Here is a 21854-nt window from a genome sequence, read left to right as displayed (position 1 = left end):
CCATTTGCTTGGGCAATGGATCCAGGCAAGCGTCACTTTATCCGGCATTCCGGATAACATTCCCCAAATCATCGCGTGATCTGCGCGGCGACAAGGACATGATCCAAGCCGCCAAAGTGCTCAGTGTCAACCAAGACATGACGGACGCGACTGCTTAATAAAACCAAGTATGGCATTCAAGTTGGGTTAGGTTGGCATTGAGGTCACTTCATACTACAAGGGTTGATTTAGTCGACGGTACAATGTTGTATTATCTTCATGGTCGATTCCACGGATGCGACGTTTGGGGCAAGGTTGGTGGTGGTGCATATGTCAGTTCATATACTGTAGTACACTGAACCCCTATGACAAGCTTCGACATGCACAGCCACAAGCAAGAAGATTGTGGCCCCATAGTTGGAACTCTGTACGAGTTCCAACTATGTCAACATGTAGTATATAGGGGTCTATGTTAAATGTTATGAGATTGCCACACGTGTCGCTAAAGCGGTGCATCCATCGCGAGGCCAGGTCGACCACCACGACGCGGACGGACATCCACCAACAAACGAGGACGGGCCTTTGAGTGGAGATTGGAGCTGCCGTTGCAGACTAAAATATGCACGAGTGGGGTCACCCGGGGTCGCGGCACTGCCACGACTGGCACAACTCGGGGTCGCGGCACTGCCACGACTGGCTCAACTCGGGGTCGCGCGACAACAACTTCTTGTGAGGTCACGCGGGTGGACGCGTTCCACTTTGCAGCGGGCTGAAAGGCCACACAACGCAGGGCCTGTAGTCGCAAGGTGCGAGCCTGTCGCTCCGCCATGCGCAAGAGGCCCTGCTGGTCGCGCTGAGCAGGCGTTGCGGGGTCGACCCGCTTCGAGTCGGTCTTGGTGGAGCCGTTCCAGGGCTTCGCTTCGACGTGGACGCGCCGCGGCGGACGCTGCTGCATCAGGCGGCGAGCAGCCGCTCTCTTCTCGGCACGCTCAGCGGCGCGACGGCCTCGCTCCTCGTCGGAGACGGGGGCCACGCGCTTGGAGTGGATGTTCGTAGAACAGTTCCAACCCCGTTCAAGGGCTTGGATGGCAGCAGGAACTTGACGCATCATGTTGGATCGAAGATCGACTTTGAGAACACGTGTTTGTTTTGATGTGCGCTTTTGGCGTTTCACCATTCTGGAACCAAGTCAACAAAGGATACGGGGTCGACCGAATTCGTCAACTGATAGTATCCTGTTACTAGTAGTACTAGTAGTACTAGTAGTAAGTACGAGACGAACCACGTGGATATCACTTTGCTTGGGTATACATGCAAATCACCACGTCGTGACACGCAAGGTTTAATGACGTACACTCTGGACGTGTACGAAGAGTTGGGACATTTGAAGAAAATCAATAACCTGTGTGAATTGATACGTTATGATGGCATTATTATCGGTGCATATTTCCATGTGCGTCGGCATGCCACCTACGAACATGCCACGTCACGCACGTAGTACGAACGTAGGTCGTTCGTTACCTCGTGCCCTCTGGAGTGTCGAGGAAGGCCAGGAACACGCTCGAGTAGAGCGAGTTGAACACGAGGGTCTCGGCGCTCTCAAACACGTCGACGGGGTCGCTTGCGTCGGACCGCAACGACGCGCGGATGCGGTTGCGCATGGCCACGGTTGTGCATTTAACCTGCTGGGACTTGAGAAAGTCTTTGAAAATGGCCTTGGCGGCGACGCGGGGATGGAATGTCGGGTGCTTCTGTAGACATTTCTGCACACATACACCCCTCATATAAGCACATACATCAGCGATCGTCATCACCGCCTCACCGCTTTGAACGCGTTCACAGCGAGCCAGAACGCCAGGTTGGCCCCGTGCATGCGTTGGTTGCAAAACGGTGTGAACAACGCCAACCCGCCTGGATCAGACAGCAGCAGGGCGTGAAACTGGCTTGGCAACCTGCATATATACACACACAACATTTGAACTCGATATGATATTCAGCATGACCAATGGGTGTATCGTCCTACCGGCCGAGCGCGGCGTCGGCGTAGTAGGCGGCGTTTGTGTGTCGATCCTCCAGCTGCTGCCCCACGGGGTCCTCGAGGAACATTTGCAGCGTCTCCCACTTGCACGCGAACCGCGCGGCGGCGTCCTGCGCGTCCGTCGTCAAGGGGTGATCCCCCCCTAGCGCTTTGCGCCTCACCAGCTCCGTCACCCGACAGAACGCCATCGCCTCCCGATACTTCTTGCGGGCGTCCTGCATCGAAAATCGTACAACGCCATGAGTCAAAGTGTCTTCTTGTTTGCCCATCAGGATGATAGGTATACTAAGTACCCAGCTGTCGCAAACTTTCCGAACGGTAGCAACGACGTCAACGTTGTCGCAGGCATAATTCACCTCAAAGCACTCGAGCGCGCCCAACAACCCATCGGTCCACGCTTCCTTGTCTCCGTTGGCCTAAACATAGTTATATATATATATATATATATATATATATATGTCCCGAACGAAGGAATACACAGAAATGACTACCAACACACACACTTTGGCCCCAAATCGCCCACAATAAATATTTAATATATATACATACCTGGGCCGCCGCCGCCATTTCCACAAGGGTATGTCCCACGCGGGGATGCAACGCCCCGAACGCATTCACTTGGACAGCATGGGCGGCGGCATACAGCGCCAGCGCCTTATCGTATTTCTCACGCTGCATCATGTTGCGGGCGAGAAAGAGCTCGGACGGTGTCGCAAACAGCCGGTCGCCTGCACATTGTCTCATATTCTCCTTCCAGTTTCAACCTCGAGCATAGTCATATCTCGTTACCTCGTTCCTCGCATCTTGAAGCCGCTAGCCGCGGGACGTCCACGTCCATAATGTTATCACGTCGTTTCGCATCAACTTGGCGTTTCTCGGCCTGCTTCCTTGCTCGAATATCGCCATCTTCTTCTTCTCCATCCGACGTGGGATTTTGGTTGGACTGGTGGGTGTTTGTTGGTTTCATCGTGTGGGCAATCCCCCGCAAGGCGACTTTACAGCGTTGGACGTTTGCACGTAGGTGCATCTCGGGGCCGTCGGGTCGTCGGAGGTGCACACCCACGGCGGCCGCCTTGTCCAGCGGCGCTGTGACGTGGTGATGGTACGTTGGCCCATAATGTCTTTCCATGAGACACCGGTCGCAGAACGCCATGATGCACTCCACGCACACGGCCGTCGCCCGAACGTGCAGACAGTTGTCGCAGAGTTGCGCTGGAGGCGGGGGGGCAGCGTTCGCGTCTCGCAGCGGCACGCTGACTGCTGATCTCCTTCCTTTCTGCTGCGCTTGGCAGATTTTCTCACGCTCTTCGTAGAACGGCACGAGTTTGGCTATTCGATCGTGACGCAAGTGGGTCCGCTGCAATTGCCACTTGGTACGTCTGTTGGTGTCGTCTTCCATGATGTCATTTAGGCTGTCGTCGTGGTTCTCGAGGCACGATGACGGGGAGGATGGAGGGGGGGAAGGACGGGGGGGCCATTCCGCGATGCCCGAGGTGTCTGGTATTGTCGTCTGCAGCATGGGCACGGCGTGTGCGACGGCGGGCCGGCCGATCCCCGACGCGCGCGTGGGTACCCCCAGCGGAACCGTGGGTCGAAACTGGCTGCGCACTGCTGTCCACTGCTGGACGAGCTCTGGAAACTCGACGAGTGCGTGAAAGGCATCGGCGCCGCTGTCGTCGACGACTGCAAAGCTCGCGCCGGCGTTCACGAGGCATGTCATCATGTCTGCCGCGCCGCGCTCGCATGCCGCCATGAGCGGCGTCCGTCCGCGCCGATTCTGGTGCCATGCGATGCTCCCTAGAGCCAGGAGCGTCTGCACATGACTGAGCGCGCCCCGGGCGCACGCGACGAGCAACGGCGTCCATCCCGCGGCGGTTTCGGCGTTTGGACTTATTTCCCCGCGCTCCACTTGTCGAATGACCAACCCAATGTCTTCGACCGACGACTCGAGGACATCCCGGTGGTCGTCTTCTTCGTCGCGTGCTCCCCCCACTTCAAAATTCAGAGTTTCCAGCGCGTCGGCGAACCCGTGGAATATGCACCGTCGCGCCCACTCGACGCACGTGCGGTCGTCCTTTCCCCTCGCCGATAGAGTCGCTCCGTGGTGGAAGAGCAGCTTGGTCACGTCCGTCTGCTGCGATAACGTGGCTTGGATAAGGGGGGAAATCCCGTGCGAGTTGAAAGCGTTGGGATCGACGTGGGCTTCCAGCAACACGCGAACGAGCTTGGTGCGGCCTTTGTCTACTGCCAACAGCAGCGGGGTGACCCCCGTCTTGGGGGACTCTCGAGCCAGGTCGGCTCCCCGGGCAATGCACAGCCGGACGCCGTCGACGTCGTCTGCGAGGATGGCCGCGAGAAGACCCGTCTTCCCGTGCGCCGATTCCACGTCAATGGAAGCGCCCGCGTCCAACAGACGCCGCGCCACAGACGGTTTGCGCCAACTCAGCGCCATGATGACGGGCGTGAAGCCCCCCTCGACGGTTTCAAAGTCGGGGGAGAGCCCACCCACGGCCACCAAATGCAGCATGGCATCCCATTTCCGCCCCAGTATCGCCGCGTTCATCAAGTCCACAGCGTGGTGTTCCGCGTAATTCCCAATCATGCGTCTAAACATATGTGCATCGTGAGGGTAAGATACCAAACATCTGATGGATGGGGGTGTCGTACTGAGCGCGCTTGACGTTGTATCGTAATCGCAGCTTGGCCGTGATCTCGGCTTGTTTCACGACCTTGTCCTCCTCCACGGCCACCACCCGCGCTGTCAACTCGGCGAGCCGCTCGAGCCCTCGAAGGCCAGGAGTCGAGAGCGCCGCCCCAGCAGACTTGGCGGTTTTGCGCGCTGTGGCGAGAAGCACGAGCAGCTTGTCGCCTTCTGCTTTCCGTCGCAACTCCATCTCGCGCTTCTCCTCGATCTGACGCTGTACGGCCGCGAGCTGCGACCATTTGTCCTCCACCGCCATTTCCGAACATCGGCGCAGTTCAAGGGAACGCCGGGCTGCTTCTCGCAGAAGATATGCCTTGCGTGCATCCTGCTCCTTCTTTTCCGCCCGCGCGTGCTGCCGCTCAATCCGTCGAAGGGTGTGTTCTACATTCTCGCGGACGTCGTCATCCAACATAATCCATCTCGCGCCAGTTTTGGACTTGATTTGTAACTGTAGTTATTAATATTATCCTCGACCATATACTGGTAATTAGTACTCCGTGAGGATTACAGTGATTTTATTAATTTGAAACGGTTTTGTAACTGCCAAGAGCTTGAAAATAGTGTCAATATTGAGTTTACCATGAACTTCCAGCGACTGCTCGAGTCGGCGCGGCAAGACGTCAACCGCGAAGCGAAGGAGGTGAAGCGATCATCGAAGTCGCAGAATGTGATCACCAAAGTACACTCAGAGGCATACTCCATCCCATCTCACGTTGATGATGCAGGTGCTGGACTACTTGCTCGATATGGACGAAGACGGGTTCGACGGCAAGTACCTACACACTGGCATCCACTGCGTACAAATCTCATGTGGTCATAACGAAGGCTACATGTGTAGAGTTGTGGGAATTTGAACGGCGTGTGATCCCCTACTTCCAGGGCGACACGACCGAGTTTCGACTCGAATGCACAGCCGCACATGCCGAGTTTCAAGACTTAGTGGAGCGTCGCCTCGAGCGGTTCTTGTGGACGCATGGGTGGAGCGCGGACGACTTCCATCGGCGGATGCGGGACGAGCTTGCGGGCATCGATTCCATCGAGAAGGAGCATGAGCATGCAGAAGATCTCGTGCGGATGATCTACGACGCGTTCGACTTTGATTCGTGGGCACAGAGCATGCGGTACAGCGCGAACCATCGCCACGCCGCGTTTGGGGCCGACACGAAATAAGAGCACTATAGTACTACTAGTACGATACATATCGTTTGTGGTTGGGTGTTACTACTATCCTAGTAGTAGGAACGGGATCACTTTCTCGACTTGGCTTTGCCCAACTGGTCCGCGAGCCACTGGATGCCTTCCTCCACGCCGTGGCCTGAGATGGCATTGCTCGCCCTAGATCGTCATGGAGATATGACTGGATCAGCATAAAGAACTTCAAAGCCAACGATGATGCTACTGTACGTGATGTGCCATGTCTTGTTGGTGAGCTTGTCGAGTTCTAGGTGCCCCATGCATTCCACTGGAGTAAGCGAATGCGCCAAGTCCATCTATATGTATAGTGAGCGATTTACGACTATTGATGTAATATGAAGCAGACTGTTAGTTACCTTGTTGGCGAAGAAGAGGATGGGAATCTTCTTGGAACACAAGTCCTTGTGCTGAATGATTTGCTCCAGTTCGTCCTGTCAACCGCACAAACAGTGTCACATATACTACAGTGTATTAACAAAGAAGGTGCCGGCTACTACATACCTTGGCAACGCACATGCGGATCGTGTCTGTCGAGTCCATGACAAATATGATCGCCTAGGTCGGATCACAATAAATATCGAGATTGCTACCACGAATATAAGTGAAACACACATGTATATATATATATATATATATATATATGTATATGTATACCTGAACGTCCGTGTAGTAGTTTTCCCACAGCGACCGGTACCGACTCTGAAGTAAACGGGGTCACGTGGATGATCACATGTTATATTCGTTTGGCGCTTGTACCTGCCCAGACATGTCAAACACGGTGAAGCTGAGGTTGTACTTTGTGAACTCTTCCACTTGAAACCCCACGGTGGGCGCCACTTCATGCGACTGGAGCTTCTTGGGCTTGAGGTGGTTGACAAGCGTCGTCTTGCCGCTGTTGTCGAGGCCCACGACCAAGATGCGAACCGACTGCTTCTTCATCCCGAGGGAGTTGGCTAGCTTCTTGAACAGACCCATGTTGTCACGTTGGATGTTGTGGAAGCTGCCCCGGAAATACCAATGACAAGGGACGTCACCCGCCATATAGTCGGTTTCGTGCTACCGTTCCATGTCAAAAATAGCTCCATGTTGTTCATCCAAGTGTGGGCGGAACGTCATAGCCCATCGACGATACGATGGCAGTAGGAGCCACCGTGCCGCAATGTCCACATATGCCTCGACTTAAGATGTCGCCTGGATTGTACTTCACAGCCGTAGGACTGTTAGCTTTGTCCTTATACCATACTGCAGCTTTTGAATTCGAAAGAGACAAGTGCTCCGGTTAATATCCGGCATATGACCTTTTGGGCAGATTTAGTGTATCCAAAAATGAGCGACGCAGACGAGAAGGCCACGCCGCGCAGTTCGCGCGGGTCCGCCAAAGGTGGCAAGGATGATAAAGATGACATGGACCTTCAGATGCAAGACATCAACTCAGACGACAAAGGGGTTCCTCCGAAGCGAACGAGTGGATGGGGAGATACCACACATGCAGACACGTCTCGATCCAGTACTGCCGCGTCCGAAGGAGGCAGCGGCGACGCCGCTGAGAGCAAACGTGGACGGCGCCGAAAGGAAGAGAAAGCTGAAGCAGCGTATGTGTGTCAATCTATGTATCCTATAATGCATCCATGTCTGAGTAGGAAGCCAAAGAACAAGCATTTCGACGACGACGGTGAAACCACTGGTAAATGCACATCGCACGTCCCAGTTTCACCGAGCCATGTTCGTCTCATCGCGTAGAGCTCATGGAGATCCCGGACTTGGAGGAGGAGGAACGAGAGCCCGACATCACCACCCAAAGTACTGTGCGACATCGTCACGCGATCTCATCATGTCTTTGCAGTTGCCGATGCGCCACGCAACACGACTCGTGTGGTGCAGTCGCTCAAGGAACTCGAACGCGACGTCAAGTACTCATTGCCAACGGTACTCTAACGTTCTTCCTCGCTTCATGTGACCATGTTCTGTAGACTGCCGGCGTGGACCTGCAAATCCTGACCAGTTTCCTCTGCCCCCAGAAAGCTGTACTACCATCACACCATATAAAGGCGACATTCATTCCCATGGAAAACAAAATGTAGGTTCAAGAAGATGACGATGCATGGGACTTCGACTCGCTCTTGCGCGATGTGTTCCAAGATGTGCAGAAGGAACAAGACGAAAAAGACAACCAAGACGAGGCCGAGCAAAATGCCCCCGCGGTCACCCTCTCGTCGGCTAAAGCATCCGTGGCGCCATGAGAGAGCTTAGTGTAGACTGGTATGATGCAGGTTAGCAATGATTACTTCTTTTCCTTGACCACGACGAACTTGTGCTCGATCGAGTAAATCCCCACGGCCTGTTCGCCATCTTCGTCGTACTCGGACCAGTCTTCCGCCAAGTTGACGTCGTGGAACGTGGCCGTGCCGCCCGCAGACGTGAGCGTGTACCCGCCTTCGGGGTACCACACCACGGGTTCGAGGCCGCGGCACTCAAAGCCCACGACAGGGACGAACTCGCCCGAGTCTTCTCCCTTGATGGGGCGCGTGAGCTTCTTCACGTCGCGGACGATCGTCAACTGGCTTTCCTTTTTCGCGCCAGGCCACTTCATCAAGAAATGCGCCTCGCCGCGGCCGCCCGACACTTCCAGCAGTTCGTCGTCGCACACCCACACGGCTTCACGCTTCTCTTCGCTCGTGGGCTCCTTAATGTCCAAGCACCATCGGTGGTTCACAGGGAACTCCCACAAATCAATCGCGTCCAAGTCCGCCTTCACATACAGGACATACAGCACCATGGTCTGTCGTCAATGGGAACGAAGGTTTGCTGGTTGAAAGAAGCGCCATATTATTGGTTGTAATTCTCTCAAAATTCTACTCTGACTCATTTGATTGGATAAGAGGATTGCACGTCGTTTGATTGGTCAACATGATCGGTTAGATTCCCGATTTTTGAATCAAATTCAAAACCATTCTTAAAATTCGATACAAATTGGACCATTTCGCAAATCCGTCCAAAAAGTAGTATTAATAATACTTGCGACAGTATTATAATAATACCACCTACTGGTACAGACAGTATTACGTAGTACTATTATTAATATTATTAATACCTAGTACTGGTATTAATATTATTAATACGTAGTACTGGTATTAATATACTTTAGCAAACAGTGTAGCGATCGACTATGTACTGTACTACAGTATCATTCTGCAATCCACAAAGAGGCTTCTATTCTTGCACGAGCATACTAAGTAGTGGTGCTGCCCATCGTAGTTAGGCTTGCTTTACTCGATGGCCTTCAACCCTTCCTTGAGGATAGACACGCAGTCGTCCATTTGTTCCTTGGTGATGCAGAGCGGCGGCGCCAGTCGGATGATGTTGCCGTGCGTGGGTTTGGCCAGGAGACCCTTGTCACGGAGGGTCAGGCACAGGTCCCACGCGTCCGGCTTGCCTGGACGTTCGTTGATGATCACAGCATTCAAGAGCCCGCGGCCGCGCACCCCCAAGCACACACCTGGCGTGTCGGCGCTATTCGATCCGTGTCGCATAAGTCACACATATATATCTAGCCTCCTCCTCCTTCTTCGTACATGTATCGGTTCATTTCGGCACGGAACGCTGCGCCCAGCGTAAACGCGTTCTCGGCGAGGTTTTCCTCCTTGAGCACTTTCAACGCTTCAATCGCGACACGGCTGCCGAGCGGGTTGCCGCCGTAGGTCGACCCGTGCTGCCCGGGCTTGATGTTGAGCATAATCTCGTCCGACGTGAGCACAGCCGACACGGGGTACACGCCTCCCGACAGCGCTACCACCAAATACCGTGTTATGAGACGCCAATGACTTTATATAGAGTTCGACGACATAGACGTAGGTACCTTTGCCAAGGATCAATATATCCGGCTTGACCCCGTCGTAGTCGACACACAGCATCTTGCCGGTCCGCGCCAACCCCGTTTGCACTTCGTCGGCAATGAACAGCACGTTGTGCTTCTTACACAAAGCCGCCACTTCGCGCAAGTATCCGTCCTTGGGCACCACGACCCCCGCTTCGCCCTACAAGGAAGATCCTGGCTGTTTAGAGGTACATGTACGGGTATACACGTCGTCACCTGGATAGGTTCGACCATGAACGCGGCAATGTTCTTATCGCTTTCAAACTTGGCACGGAGGGCGTCAATGTCGTTGTACGGAACCTTGTCAAACCCAGGCATGTACGGCCCAAACTCTAGCCAATAATATAATATCAAAAACCTCCACTATTTAAACAAACAAGTATATATATATATATATATGGACGACGGACTCGCAAATGCATTTTCGTCATCCGACGACGAAATCGCGCTCATGGTGCGGCCCCAAAAGTTGCCATGGCAAAACACAATGCGCGCCTAATGCACAACGGGAATTGATCAGTGTGGTTGGGGGGATGGATGCGTCGTACTTGGTTTTCCGCCACGCCCTTGTTCTCGTACGCCCACCGACGGGCGAGCTTGATGGCCGTCTCGCCGCCTTCCACGCCCGTGTTCATGGGCAGCACCTACGGAATACGCAAGCCACGTCGTTAGCGATCGCATACACGCATACAACCCGAGATGACGTACGCGATCATAGCCAAAGAACTTTGTAATGAACTCTTCGTATTCGCCCAACACGTCGTTGTAAAAGGCACGGGACGTCAGCGACAGCTTGGACGCTTGGTCTACCAGCGCGGCGATGATACGAGGATGGCTGTGTCCCTATAACGACCGCCATCTTAGCGATAGATTCGGCGACGATGCGACGTACTTGGTTCACGGCAGAGTACGCGCTCAGGAAATCGTAGTACTTCTTGCCGTTGATGTCCCACACATGCACACCTGCAAACACATGAACTCAGGACGATGTACGAGGGGTGCGGTTCGCACCTTTGCCGCGGTTCAGCACCACGGGCAGCGGGTGGTAGTTGTGCGCGCCATACTTGTCTTCCCGCGCCATAAACTCCTCCGCAGTCTTGAGCGTGCTCATGCATCGTTCACTGACGTCCGCTTGCCCAAGGACTCTTCCTTGGTTGGTTGCTTGGCGGACAGCTTGGACGGCGGCGCGACGTGTCGGGATCATCGTGTAGACTTGAAGTGTTCGATCGAGAAATAATACCACCACACAAAAACTCAACGGGAGCGAAAAACCGATTAACAGACGTGGAACATTGGTGTCGACGTCGACTGCCGATACAAAGTCCAAGTTAAAACACAAAATCAGATTACACCCGTCGGATTGAACTTGGCGCGTCAATCTCGATTTGGTCCGTTATCCGGACACAACCGGATTTTTGTTTTCAAGCAGACTTGTATGAGTTTCACGCCTTTATCATCACAGTGCTTGGACAGTACTTACATGAGAAACTCCAGGGAGCGTGCGGTGGAGATGTATCGCCGTGGGAAGTTGACCCTACTTATTGGTGCATGAATGGCTGCGACAACGTGAGACAATCAGAGCGCTGAGGCAAGAAGGGTGTTTGGGTGCGACCATCGCTACTTCAAGCTACCTGTAAGATGCAAGAGACGACAAGCTTTGATAGTGTATTTCAGTGGACAAAATTCTCGATGTGACCGTTTTAACAGGGGTCAAGTCTGCGCCCTCTCGGTTGATTGTGGCTCGAGGATGCTGCAGTCTGAATTGGGGACCTCCCCCGTCACTTTTTTCGTTCCTGAAATACTAGTACTAGGTACACGGTACGATACTGAATCTGAGAAGTGGGTTGATCCACATCTCTGGTTATCATTAGTTATTTATTTTTCAAGTAGAGAATACCTTATTTACTTGAGCACTTCCATAAATGATGTTGAGAACTTTCCCATTCTGACCAGATATGTCCAATCAAATCACTCTCAGTTGTTTTTATCAGGTATGCGCGGTAATTATAGCTGAAAGTTTTATTATAACATTTACTACCTTGCGTGCAAGTTCGACATGCTCTTTCAGACCAAGGCAATTCGTAGTGGATCGCCATACGATGCAAACTCGAGCTGGAGTACTACCGTATATAAACTCTAGAGTACTATTGACTGGGATATTAACTGAAAATCGGGATATATATACTCAGGATGTACTGTTTGTTAAGGTGATTCATGTAATTCCCGGCCAGCATGCAATTCCCGGCCAGCAAATGGCCAATCACAATCATCCATGGACGATGATAGGACAAAATTACGTACTCTTGTATCACATACTTGTAAGATTTAATATTCTGTTTGTCCAACATGTAATACAGTTTTTATATTAGTTGCACTTCTAAATTTAATTACTTGAAATATTTATACATATCATTATTAAGAGGTTCTGAGGATTTTGTCACCCAAATCAGGTATACATTATTCAAGTGACTTACTGGCCGGGAATTAAATTCACAGCCCCTTTTACCCGCAATCTGTGATGAGTACGACACGATGCGTTAAAATACTCAACATTGTACACCGGTGTATGTGTATACCCATAGTAAAATTAAGTCAATCCAACCGATTGGGCCGGTGCGCTCCGATGCCCCGTTGATTTCACGATCGAATAAAACAACATACAATTTCCAGTACTATTTATCAACGAGCACAATAAACTTAACTCAATTTATATACACTGTTTTACTTATAATAAATAAACCTTGTATCACAGCATATATTTAAATGCTTTGTATTTGTAGTTTTAGTTTCTCACCATTGGTTCTGAGGTGGTTGATTTGTCTTTTACAGGGCGCGATTGTTGATGCGATCGACGAAACATGCCGCCGGTGGCATTTCTGCACTCGTGGCATGACCATCAGATCTTACGACACCATGACGACCAAAACCCCCCTCGCCTCTGAGTTCGAATCCGTCCCCGCTACCGTTGCCCCTTCCACGAAGGAGAGCATCCAAGCGTCGCTGGGGACGCTCCGCGCGTCGTTCCGCCAAGGGAAACTGCGCGCCGTCGAATCCCGCAAGCGCATCTTGCGGCAGATCCGCACGCTTGTCACCGAAGGCACTCCGTTGTTGGAAGCTGCTGTCATGAAGGATCTGCACAAGCACCCCACGGAGCTGCACATGATGGAGCTGTCCGGCGTGTTCCAAGAAATCCAAGAGTTCCTCGACTACCTGGACGACTGGGCCGCCCCGGAGAAGGTCCCGACCAACCTGATCAACTTCCCCGGCTCGTCGTCCATCGTCAGCGACCCCCTTGGCGTTTGCTGCATCATCGGCACGTGGAACTACCCCGTGAGTCTGCTGCTCACGCCGCTCGTGGGGTGCATCGGTGCCGGCAACACCGCCCTCCTTCGCCTGCCGGCCGACGGCACCTCCGACCACACCGCCGCGGCCCTCGCATATCTCCTGGACAAGTACATCGACCAAGACGTCGTGCGCTACGTCGCCGGTGGCATCGACGCCAACATTGCCCTTCTCGCGGAAAAATTCGACCTCATCTTTTGCACGGGCGGTACGTCATATACAATTTTTGGCTTGTTCCTGTATCCACTATACTTGGACTTTGTATACATTCACGGGAAGACTGCTATCCATCTCCATGCCTACTAGTCGTTTCTAGGCACCACCATCGGCACGATTGTAGCGCGCGCTGCCGCCGAGACTCTCACCCCCATCGTACGTATTCCAACTCTCCATCTCTCAACGACTTGTTCACGTGGAGCTAGCTATTTGTGTTTTCGAGTGAAATTTCGTGTTGTGGCGTGGTTTCTCGTTGGAATTTAAATCGATTTGATTGGCTACTTCAGATGAACTCAAGATTATTCGCCAATCAAAACCTTCTAAATGAAATTTAACCAATCAGATCGATTGTGGATCGGTTTGGTCGGCGCGATTCGATTGCACCCCCTCCCCAAATTTGTATCAAATCGACAATGGCTGTATTTTGATTTTTATATATTTTCTCCAAATCAAGATATTTTCTTATACAGAAATCGTCGAGTAAAAAAAAACCTCTATTTTTTATTTTTATATTTTTTCCAAAGGGTCATAACGTTATAAATATATATTTATATATATAGGTGTTGGAGCTGGGTGGGAAAAGTCCGTGCATTGTCGACGCCAAGGTGGATATCCAAGTGGCGGCGACACGGGTCGCGTGGGGCGCGTTTGCCAACTGCGGCCAAACGTGCATCCGACCCGACTATGTGTTTGTGCATACATCGGTACGACCATATTCCCATGAGTTTTTCAGTTGTTTCTCATAAGATGGCAAACACTAGGTGGCGGACCAGTTTGTGTCGGCAGTCGTGGCCAACGTCCAGTCGTTCTTTGGATCGTCGCCGGAAACGTCCGACTCGTACGGACGGCTGGTGAATGCGGCGCAATATGCGCGGCTAGCGGCCGTCGTGGAAGCCGACAAGGCGTTCGTGGCATGCGGCGGGAGTGGCGACGCTTCGGCGCGGTACCTGGCGCCAACTGTGCTCCACTTTGGCCATGACGTGGCATCGTTTGAGGCCAGCGCGGCACTGACCCGCGGCGAGCTGTTTGGCCCGGTGCTTCCCATCGTCGCGTACACCGACTTGAACGCGGTGATTGGCTTCATCAACGCCCGCCCGAAACCTCTGGCGCTGTATGTCTTCTCCAACAACGACAGAGACGTGGTTGCGCCGGTGCTGGGGCAGACGTCGTCCGGCAGCGTGTGTGTGAACGACACGATGATCCAGATCACCAATAGCCACCTCCCGTTTGGCGGCGTCGGCCCCTCGGGCACGGGCGCGTACCACGGCAAACATTCGTTTCTGACGTTTAGCCACCACAAGGCCGTGGTGCGCAAAACCACCAGGTTCGACCTGCCCCAGCGGTACATGCCATACACAAGTGCCAGCGCTCGCATCATGAAAGCCGCGGGCACGCCCATCACGCGCACCCAGACGCGGCTGCTTGTGGCCACCGCCGTCGGTGCCGTGGCGGCGATCATCGCTGCGATCGTGTGGGCGGCGGCCGTGTCGGACTAGTAGGACTACTAACTAGTACTAGTAGCTAGCAATGAAAACGGTTAGTTTGCAATACATACATTGGTGGTATACAGTACATGTGTGACGGGGGTGAGCAGTCTGTAGTATGCAAGAGAGAGAATGGTTGCTTTAGAATGTATGGGGCTTGGTTGCTGGAGGGGGGGGGGTTGGATTGCAAGAAGAAGAAGGTCGTCGTCGTCGATATGAATGATATATGGAATATATGGACTAGTACATACTACTAGTAGTATTAGTACACTTCCTCTGTCGATTTAGAAGCGCCTCGGTGACGTGGCATCATCCCCTGTAACTACACCTGCTAGGTCTGTCCATGTACCCTATGGAATGTTGTGTCGATGCAATCCTATCACTTGGTTGATGACGCAATGGATGCATGTAGTAGTGCCCCGTAGACGGGGGTGCATGATAGATTAGACCTAACGAACGACGGGGGGCTTCTACGCGTTGACGAGCTTTTCCGCAATGCTGAGCTGGGCTTGGGTCAAGCTCGACAAGTACGAGACCATGAGCAGGTCCTGCAGGCCATTGTTGAAGATCTGGTCAAACACGTCCGTCCGGATCGCAGGGATGGATGCCACGGCTTCCGCCAGCTCCCGGCCGATCTTGGGGTTCCCGACAGACGCGCCCGAGACGACGTTGCCCACAAAGTCGGCGCTTTGGCCGAGGAGCGCGTGCAGCCGCGCGATCGAGTGTTCGAGGGCTTCGAGTTCCGTGGGGAGCGACGACAAGGCGGCTGTCGACGCCTTGGCCATGACGTTCACTACAAGATAGATACACATGAGCATGTACAAGAGATGGAAGAACATGATGCTGGTAGGACGTACAGGCAATGGACTCGGCTTCGTACGTCTTGGTCTGGACCTTGACCTGCTTGAACTGGTTCGCAAGTGCCACGTCAGCCACGGTCAACGCGGACGAGATGAAGCCCGAGATGTTCAAGTTGTCGCCGCGGAGGGATGTGTCGGTGACGATGTGCACGGGGGCGGCGCATTCGGCGCTGTAAAAGTCGTGGATCAAGCACGAGTTCTCGTTGACGACACTGCCGTCGGCCGACGCCGTCGCGTACCACCCGACGACGACTTCGTTCGGGTTCACACGTTGGTGCAGAAGAAGCATTTGGCGATGGTAGTCCTTGCCCACGGCGACGTCGTCGCCCTTTTCCAAGTGCGGGACCGGGAACGAGTTGCTCACGGTCACGACGCCATGTTCGGAATCGACCACGCCGAGAAGCGTGCCGATGATGCGTTCTTGGTCCTCCGCGCGGCGGAGGTAGCGATCCAGGATCTGGAAGACCACCACGGGGTGGATGTTGACCAAGGACACGCCTTCAGTGTTGAGAACCAAGGAATTACTCATGCTGCTGCGAGGAAGGTTGGCAAATTGTGGCCGAATATTCGTTGCATGTCCAGTCAATGGCGGCTGTTTTAACGCTGTTGATTGGCTAAAATGCTGAAAACTATCAGCCAATCGAAATCATACAAACGCGGCGACAAAAAATCCAACAAATTCTAATCAGTTATTCCACGACGGCGGCGGCGGCCGTCGAGTCGACGGGCGCATCCAAGGCCTGGACGGGAGCTTCGTCCGCTGGCACGTCATGCGCAGTGTGACCACTCGCGAGCGATAATCCACCAAACAACGATGAACTTGCGCCGACGGCGATGGCTGCCGGCACAGAGTCGGACGATGATGGAGGAGGAGCTGAGAAGGATAATCCACCAAACAGCGACCCAAACGCCGTCGGGGATCGAGGGCCTTCCAGCGCATTGTCCAGTGTCACAAAGGACACGGGTGCCGTGGGTTGCAGCGACAGCCCTCCAAACAGACTGGCTGTGGAGGTGGTCGTGGGTGCACCCGACGACGGCTCGTCTTGGTCCGAGTCGACAACCACTGGAGTCCCAAGCGAAAGTCCTCCGAACAACGACGACGTCGGCGGCGATACGTCCACCTCAACCGCAGAATCCGCAGCAGCAGCAGTAGGAACTGACGGCCCTTCGACCGCAGCACCGTCATGTCCATCCTCGTCATCTACTTCAATGTCACCTTCCATCTCTTCCACAGGCTCGTCGTCCACGAGGACTCCTTCGTCATATTCGTCGTCCGACCCATCCTTTGCATCGTCGTCGCTTTCTTCTTTCACCGGAAGGGTCGCCTCCTCGTCTTCATCGGCGGCGTTGGCGGCAACTTCCTCTGGACCTTCATCTACTTGGACCTCGTCTTCCACTTGTTCAACCACATCGTCCTCCTGTTCTGGAAGTGCTACTGCTGCTGCTACTGCTGCTGTTTCGGCCACGGACAACCCGCCAAACAACGATGATGACGTGGTAGACGTTGGGGCAAGTGCCGCCGGCGCTGGTTCCGCCAGCCCCTCAAACAAACTCCCGCCCAGACCTCGTCCTTCCGACTCGGTCGTCGGACTCGTCTCGACAGTGTGTAGCCCTGCAAACAGCGAAATCACAGGCCCCATCGAAACATCAGAAACTTCGGCAACTTCTGCAGCAACTTCGGCAGCAGCATGTTCACTGGAGCTCTCCACAGAAACGTCGGTAACTTCTGCAGCAACTTCGGCAGAAACTTCGGCAGCAGCATGTTCACTGGAGCTCTCCACGTCCTCCTCGGGCACCGTGTTCTCGTCCGTCTCGTCCACGGGCGATGCTTCGTCCGCCGGCCCTTGCTCCTCCAAGTCCTCTTCATCTTCTTTCTCATGGTCGCCATCGCTCGCGTCGTCGTGCAACACATGATGCGTGCTGCCGTCGTCGTCGTCGTCGACGGGGCCTTCCATCGCCGCCAATTGCAGCTGGATCTCCGTCTTGCGCGTCTGCGCCGCGACCAGATCCTCGTCCAAATGCGCGGCGATCTCGTACTCTTCCTCGTCCGTCGCATGTTCAATCTGGCCCGCCAGCGCCTCGATCGCATGCTGCAGCTCCTCGAGTTCCGCGCGCAAGTCGACTTCACTCGGCGCCTGCGCCTGCTCTGCTTCGAGCGCCGCGAGCCGTGCCACCCACGTCTCCAGCTGCTCGTCCAGCTGCGCCGCCAGTTCGTAGTCTTCTTCGTCCGTCGCCACTTGAATCTGCCCCTCCACGTCGGCGATCTTGGCCGCCAATGCCGCCGGCGTCATGTGCACCGCGGCACTTCCCGACCGTCCAGCTCCCACGTCCACCAGTCTGGCCGCTTTTGGCGGCGCCGACTCGGCCGACGGACCAGGTCCCTCCTTGTCATCCTCCATGTCGTCATCGTCACTGTCGCTCCATCCAGTAGTGACCAACCCACTCGCATCGTCCACCTCGTCGGGGGGTTCCAAGGGCTTGACATATGGCTCCAACAAGTACTTGTCTTCGAGCACTTCAATCTCAGCCACCACATGATCAAACTCACTTTGGACCAGCGCCAACGCAATCGGTCGAAGCAACGACGGCGCAACGACCTCCGCCGCGTCCGTCTTGGCACGAGACGGGTCTTCCGACGTGAGCTGCCGCAGCACCACGCGCAGATCGTGGTGTACATCGTACAGCCCCTGCAGCGCCTCGAGCTCGAGCTCTTTCTCCGCACCTTGGAACGCCGCCGTCGCGGCCGTGAACGCCGCTTCTTTGTCGACAATCAGCGCGTCCACGTCGTGGATCTCCATACCCAGCACTTCGATCTGCTCGTCGGCGCCCGCGCGGTCCTTCTCGAGCTGCTTGATGTCCTTGGACAGCCGCGCCGCCTCTTTGAAGTTGCGGTCGGCCGCCGCCTGCTTCTTGTCGGCTTCCAGCAGCGGCAGTGTCGTGCCCGCCGTCATAATCAGCGTGCGAAACCCCGTCAACTTGGCGCTCAGGTCGGCATGCTGGTGCTTGACGAGGGCCCACTGCTTCTCTGCTTCTTGCACTTGGTCCCGCAGACTCGCGAGCTGCGACTCCATGCGCTTGACGCGGTCTTCCTTGGCTTGGCGCGTCGAGTTCTGTTCCTCGGCCACCCGCACCACGATCGCCGCGACCCGCAGGTCCCGCCGGACACTGGCGGCCTGGCCGGCGAGCGCCGCCAACTGGCCGGCAAAGTCGGCTTTGGCAGCTTCAAACCCTTCCTGCGCGCGGTGCATGGCGGCTTCGTCCGCTTCCACCTCCTTTCTCGTCTTGAGGATGCTCTTCTCGCGCTCGACCAGTCGCTTGAGTTGCCGGCTAAACTTTTGCCGCACAAGTTGGATCCCTTCGTCCGCCTTGGCGAGGCCCGCGTCCAGCTCTGCCATGTGCGCTCGACACGCGGCCAACTTGGCTTCCAACGCGGCGATGTCGGCCGCCACCGCCGCCTGCTCGGTCACAAGATGCTCGCGCGCGGCGTACTCGTCCGTGCACTGGCTAGCAATAGCCGCCTCGATCTCGGCCTTTTCGCTGTCCAAGTGGTCCATATTGACAGTCACGTGATGCAATTCGGTGGCCACGCGCTGCTTTTCAAACGCAAATCGGCGGCGTTCCGTGGTTTTGAACGCTTTGGCTTGGGCTTTGAGCGTCGCCAATGCGGCCGTACGCTCGTCGTCCAGCTTGGACAGGTTGTTCCACGTTCCCTTGGCACTCCGCACGTGCTGGAGCACGAGCTTCTCGGTCTGCTTGGTCACGCCCACGCTGTCTTGCTCACACTTGCGCAGATCGCTCTGCGATAGCATCAAACAGTGTCGCAGTTTTTCAATCGTCGCGTTGAGCGCGTCCGCCCGCTCAAAGTCTTCGTCCTCGGCCGCCTGCACCTGCGACGCCTCCACCTCATGCAAGTCCAAGTTGAACTGCGCAATCTGCTTGGCCAGCATCGTCCGCCGCTCGACAATGTGCGACGCTTCGCCCTTGAGCTGCGCCAGTCCGTTGCGGAACGACGTCGCGGCCACGTCGAAGTCTCGGGCGAGCGCCGCGACGCGGTCTTCCGCAGACGTCGACGGGGGGAGGGCGGGGGATGAGGTATTAGCGGCCGACGAAGAAGAAGCATGCAGGGCAAATGAAGGCAGCGACGCGCGGGGACTGCTGGGACTGCCGCGCGGACTCATGGAAGCGCGCTGGGAATGTGCCTTGACCAACGATGGAATGGTTGTGGCTGTGTTGGTCGCAAAGTTGCGAATGGTCATGTTTGCCAGCAAGCTGCTCAAGTCTTCGGCGGGAAGGGCGGCGCTACCACGACGGGACCATGTGTTGAGAAGAGAGATCCATATATATATAAAGATTCCATATACAACATCATGTTTTGTATCAAGTTGCGTGGATAATAATATGGAGAGAAAGAGTAGGGTATATTGTCAAGTCGATTCGAAATTGGAGTGACATGGCGAATGAATCGACACAACCAAATATATAGAGAATCGGCAGAAGGATATATCTAGCCAATCAGATTGCAGGAAACCATCGTCAACATATAATTAATGTGTGATTTCAATTAGTATGATACCAAACACCTTTTTTACATACAAAATTCAGTACAAAGAATCGATCAATACATTTGACGAATCAGCCCAAAAGTCCAAATTTTGGGCAAAAGAGTTATATATAATTCTTTTGCCTTTATATATCTATATATATATATATATATATATACCTCAAAGTGGAAGATCCTTTGCGTCCGAGTGTGGGTATTGGCTTGTCGGTGGCAGGGGTGTGGAGCTTGAGTCCGCCGAGGATCGAGGAGGATGACGAGGAAGACGTCGATTTGGTCGAGGGGGGCGTGGGGGTGATGGGGGGGGACGTGGATGGGACGTCTTGGACAATGTCTTCGTCCTTTAGATCGCCGCGTTGAAGTGCCGCCGCGCTTTCGTCCGAGAGTTGTCGGCCAAAGCCAGGGCGGAACGTGGGTTTCTTCTTCTTCTTGACCACTGGAACAGCTGTGGACGATAATGAAACAGCAGTGGGCGCCGCCGACGTGGTGGAAGCGTCGGGTGGCGCAACGTCCAAGTAGTTGAAGCCCGACGATCCGCGCTGCGATCGCTTGACTGGAGCGTCTGCTGTGGGAATCGGGGTCGCCGTGGGAAGATTCAGCGCCGACAAACTCAACGGCGAAGGATTCGAGGACGGGGTGTTGTTGACAGCCGCCGATGACGTGGCAGCGGCCGAACCTCCTAGCTCTAACCCGCCAAAGAGACTCAAGGGCTTCGCATCAGGATGGACAGGTTGTATGGCACCAGGAATAGCGACGGGTGGGTCGTTCGATGACGACTTGACGCTCATGCCTCCAAAAAGGGAAGGCGGCGCCGAAGTGTGGGGTCGTTGGTACGGGTTATTCGGATTGAGGCCGCCAGATGCAGGCGGCGGAGGTTGACTGCCTCCTCCCAACGTTGGCACTTTCGCTGGCGAATGGTTGTACGAAACGTTGTTGGGGTTGGTAAACCCACCGGGTTGGTGCAACGATGATGTTGGATTCCCCGAGGCGGGAGGGGGTAGGTTGAAGAAGCCGCCTCCGCCGCTCGAGTCTTCCGTGGCGACAGGACGCGGCTGTGGTGGACCCACTGCATGCGGCGGGCGAGAACTCTTCGGCTCGTCCTTCTTGGTAAAGAAGCGGCCAAGCATGATGGTGTGACGTCTGCCTTCTTGTGTCGATCACGGTATTGGTAATAATAATACAATACCGCTAGTGTTGACAATAATTTTCATAGTCAAGAGTGTTATCTTTATGTTTGTATCAATTATTATATCTATATAATTAAAATCGTGACACTCGTGGATTTTGATTGCCACAACATTAAAAAAGGAGCGGCGGCAGCGGCATGGAATAGTCGGACGCTTCTGCGATGGACGTCATATGTACATGCATCACATTCACTTGATCAACACTAGTATATACCAAGGGGATCGTCGCCGAATTGGGGGAAATCCTATTCCCTTGTCGAGAACGTCCAATGGCATGCCACCCGCGACGATGCCGACGACGGCCAAGGTGGAGCATTTCATTGCTCCATTCTGAGGCCTCGCTCCGAGATAATCCATTAACCAGAGTAAGCAAGGTGAAATCACCAAGATGGCCAATTTATGCTGCACTTGACACAGA

The 21854-nt window shown here is 54.4% G+C and overlaps 10 protein-coding genes across 11 annotated transcripts; 3 read left to right on the top strand and 7 right to left on the bottom strand.

The window, feature by feature from the left end:
- Positions 1-569: 569 nt before the first annotated feature.
- H257_15005 (hypothetical protein) lies at positions 570-1175 on the bottom strand (the record flags this gene model as incomplete). Its single annotated transcript, XM_009842976.1, has 1 exon — positions 570-1175. A coding segment is annotated over exon 1 (585 nt), but the record flags the coding sequence as incomplete, so codon positions are not given.
- Positions 1176-1380: 205 nt separating this feature from the next.
- H257_15004 (hypothetical protein) lies at positions 1381-5156 on the bottom strand. Its single transcript, XM_009842975.1, has 8 exons — positions 4685-5156; positions 2807-4623; positions 2567-2745; positions 2311-2433; positions 2003-2232; positions 1802-1931; positions 1501-1742; positions 1381-1449 (listed from the first exon to the last, which is right to left on the bottom strand). The coding sequence occupies exons 1-8, from the start codon at positions 5131-5133 to the stop codon at positions 1413-1415; spliced, it is 3207 nt and encodes a 1068-aa protein (XP_009841277.1). The 5' UTR covers positions 5134-5156; the 3' UTR covers positions 1381-1412.
- Positions 5157-5294: 138 nt separating this feature from the next.
- H257_15003 (hypothetical protein) lies at positions 5295-5980 on the top strand. The gene is made up of 4 exons (XM_009842974.1): positions 5295-5400; positions 5447-5489; positions 5560-5910; positions 5958-5980. Exons 1-3 carry the CDS (start codon positions 5302-5304, stop codon positions 5889-5891), a joined length of 474 nt encoding a protein of 157 aa, XP_009841276.1. The 5' UTR covers positions 5295-5301; the 3' UTR covers positions 5892-5910; positions 5958-5980.
- On the bottom strand, positions 5900-6944 carry H257_15002 (hypothetical protein). The gene is made up of 6 exons (XM_009842973.1): positions 6672-6944; positions 6570-6614; positions 6417-6470; positions 6272-6346; positions 6126-6211; positions 5900-6056 (listed from the first exon to the last, which is right to left on the bottom strand). Exons 1-6 carry the CDS (start codon positions 6888-6890, stop codon positions 5969-5971), a joined length of 567 nt encoding a protein of 188 aa, XP_009841275.1. The 5' UTR covers positions 6891-6944; the 3' UTR covers positions 5900-5968.
- Positions 6945-7235: 291 nt separating this feature from the next.
- On the top strand, positions 7236-8723 carry H257_15000. Of its 2 annotated transcripts, XM_009842970.1 has the most exons (6): positions 7236-7507; positions 7556-7599; positions 7656-7715; positions 7759-7841; positions 7886-7939; positions 7997-8723. In XM_009842970.1, exons 1-6 carry the CDS (start codon positions 7242-7244, stop codon positions 8153-8155), a joined length of 666 nt encoding a protein of 221 aa, XP_009841272.1. In that variant the 5' UTR covers positions 7236-7241; the 3' UTR covers positions 8156-8723. The 2 variants fall into 2 exon arrangements, with proteins under 2 accessions (XP_009841272.1, XP_009841273.1); XM_009842971.1 differs by having other exon boundaries at positions 7886-8723.
- Positions 7964-8722, bottom strand: H257_15001 (hypothetical protein). The gene has a single exon (XM_009842972.1). The coding sequence runs from the start codon at positions 8689-8691 to the stop codon at positions 8197-8199; it is 495 nt and encodes a 164-aa protein (XP_009841274.1). The 5' UTR covers positions 8692-8722; the 3' UTR covers positions 7964-8196.
- Positions 8724-8971: 248 nt separating the features above from the next.
- H257_14999 (ornithine-oxo-acid transaminase) lies at positions 8972-11087 on the bottom strand. Its single transcript, XM_009842969.1, has 9 exons — positions 10801-11087; positions 10682-10752; positions 10498-10632; positions 10338-10433; positions 10200-10284; positions 10006-10121; positions 9772-9949; positions 9488-9701; positions 8972-9425 (listed from the first exon to the last, which is right to left on the bottom strand). The coding sequence occupies exons 1-9, from the start codon at positions 10991-10993 to the stop codon at positions 9182-9184; spliced, it is 1332 nt and encodes a 443-aa protein (XP_009841271.1). The 5' UTR covers positions 10994-11087; the 3' UTR covers positions 8972-9181.
- A 1540-nt stretch (positions 11088-12627) lies between these two features.
- H257_14998 (hypothetical protein) lies at positions 12628-14921 on the top strand. The gene is made up of 4 exons (XM_009842968.1): positions 12628-13339; positions 13448-13503; positions 13908-14051; positions 14109-14921. The coding sequence occupies exons 1-4, from the start codon at positions 12679-12681 to the stop codon at positions 14841-14843; spliced, it is 1596 nt and encodes a 531-aa protein (XP_009841270.1). The 5' UTR covers positions 12628-12678; the 3' UTR covers positions 14844-14921.
- A 309-nt stretch (positions 14922-15230) lies between these two features.
- H257_14997 (hypothetical protein) lies at positions 15231-16255 on the bottom strand. Its single transcript, XM_009842967.1, has 2 exons — positions 15689-16255; positions 15231-15624 (listed from the first exon to the last, which is right to left on the bottom strand). Exons 1-2 carry the CDS (start codon positions 16218-16220, stop codon positions 15302-15304), a joined length of 855 nt encoding a protein of 284 aa, XP_009841269.1. The 5' UTR covers positions 16221-16255; the 3' UTR covers positions 15231-15301.
- H257_14996 (hypothetical protein) lies at positions 16250-21412 on the bottom strand. Its single transcript, XM_009842966.1, has 2 exons — positions 20412-21412; positions 16250-19990 (listed from the first exon to the last, which is right to left on the bottom strand). The coding sequence occupies exons 1-2, from the start codon at positions 21374-21376 to the stop codon at positions 16381-16383; spliced, it is 4575 nt and encodes a 1524-aa protein (XP_009841268.1). The 5' UTR covers positions 21377-21412; the 3' UTR covers positions 16250-16380.
- Positions 21413-21854: the final 442 nt, after the last annotated feature.

This window comes from Aphanomyces astaci (assembly GCF_000520075.1).
Source record: "Aphanomyces astaci strain APO3 unplaced genomic scaffold supercont1.64, whole genome shotgun sequence".
NCBI classification, from domain to species: Eukaryota; Oomycota; class Saprolegniomycetes; order Saprolegniales; family Verrucalvaceae; genus Aphanomyces; species Aphanomyces astaci.
Note: the sequence above shows the minus strand (reverse complement) of the source record. Positions and strands in the feature narration are given on the sequence as shown.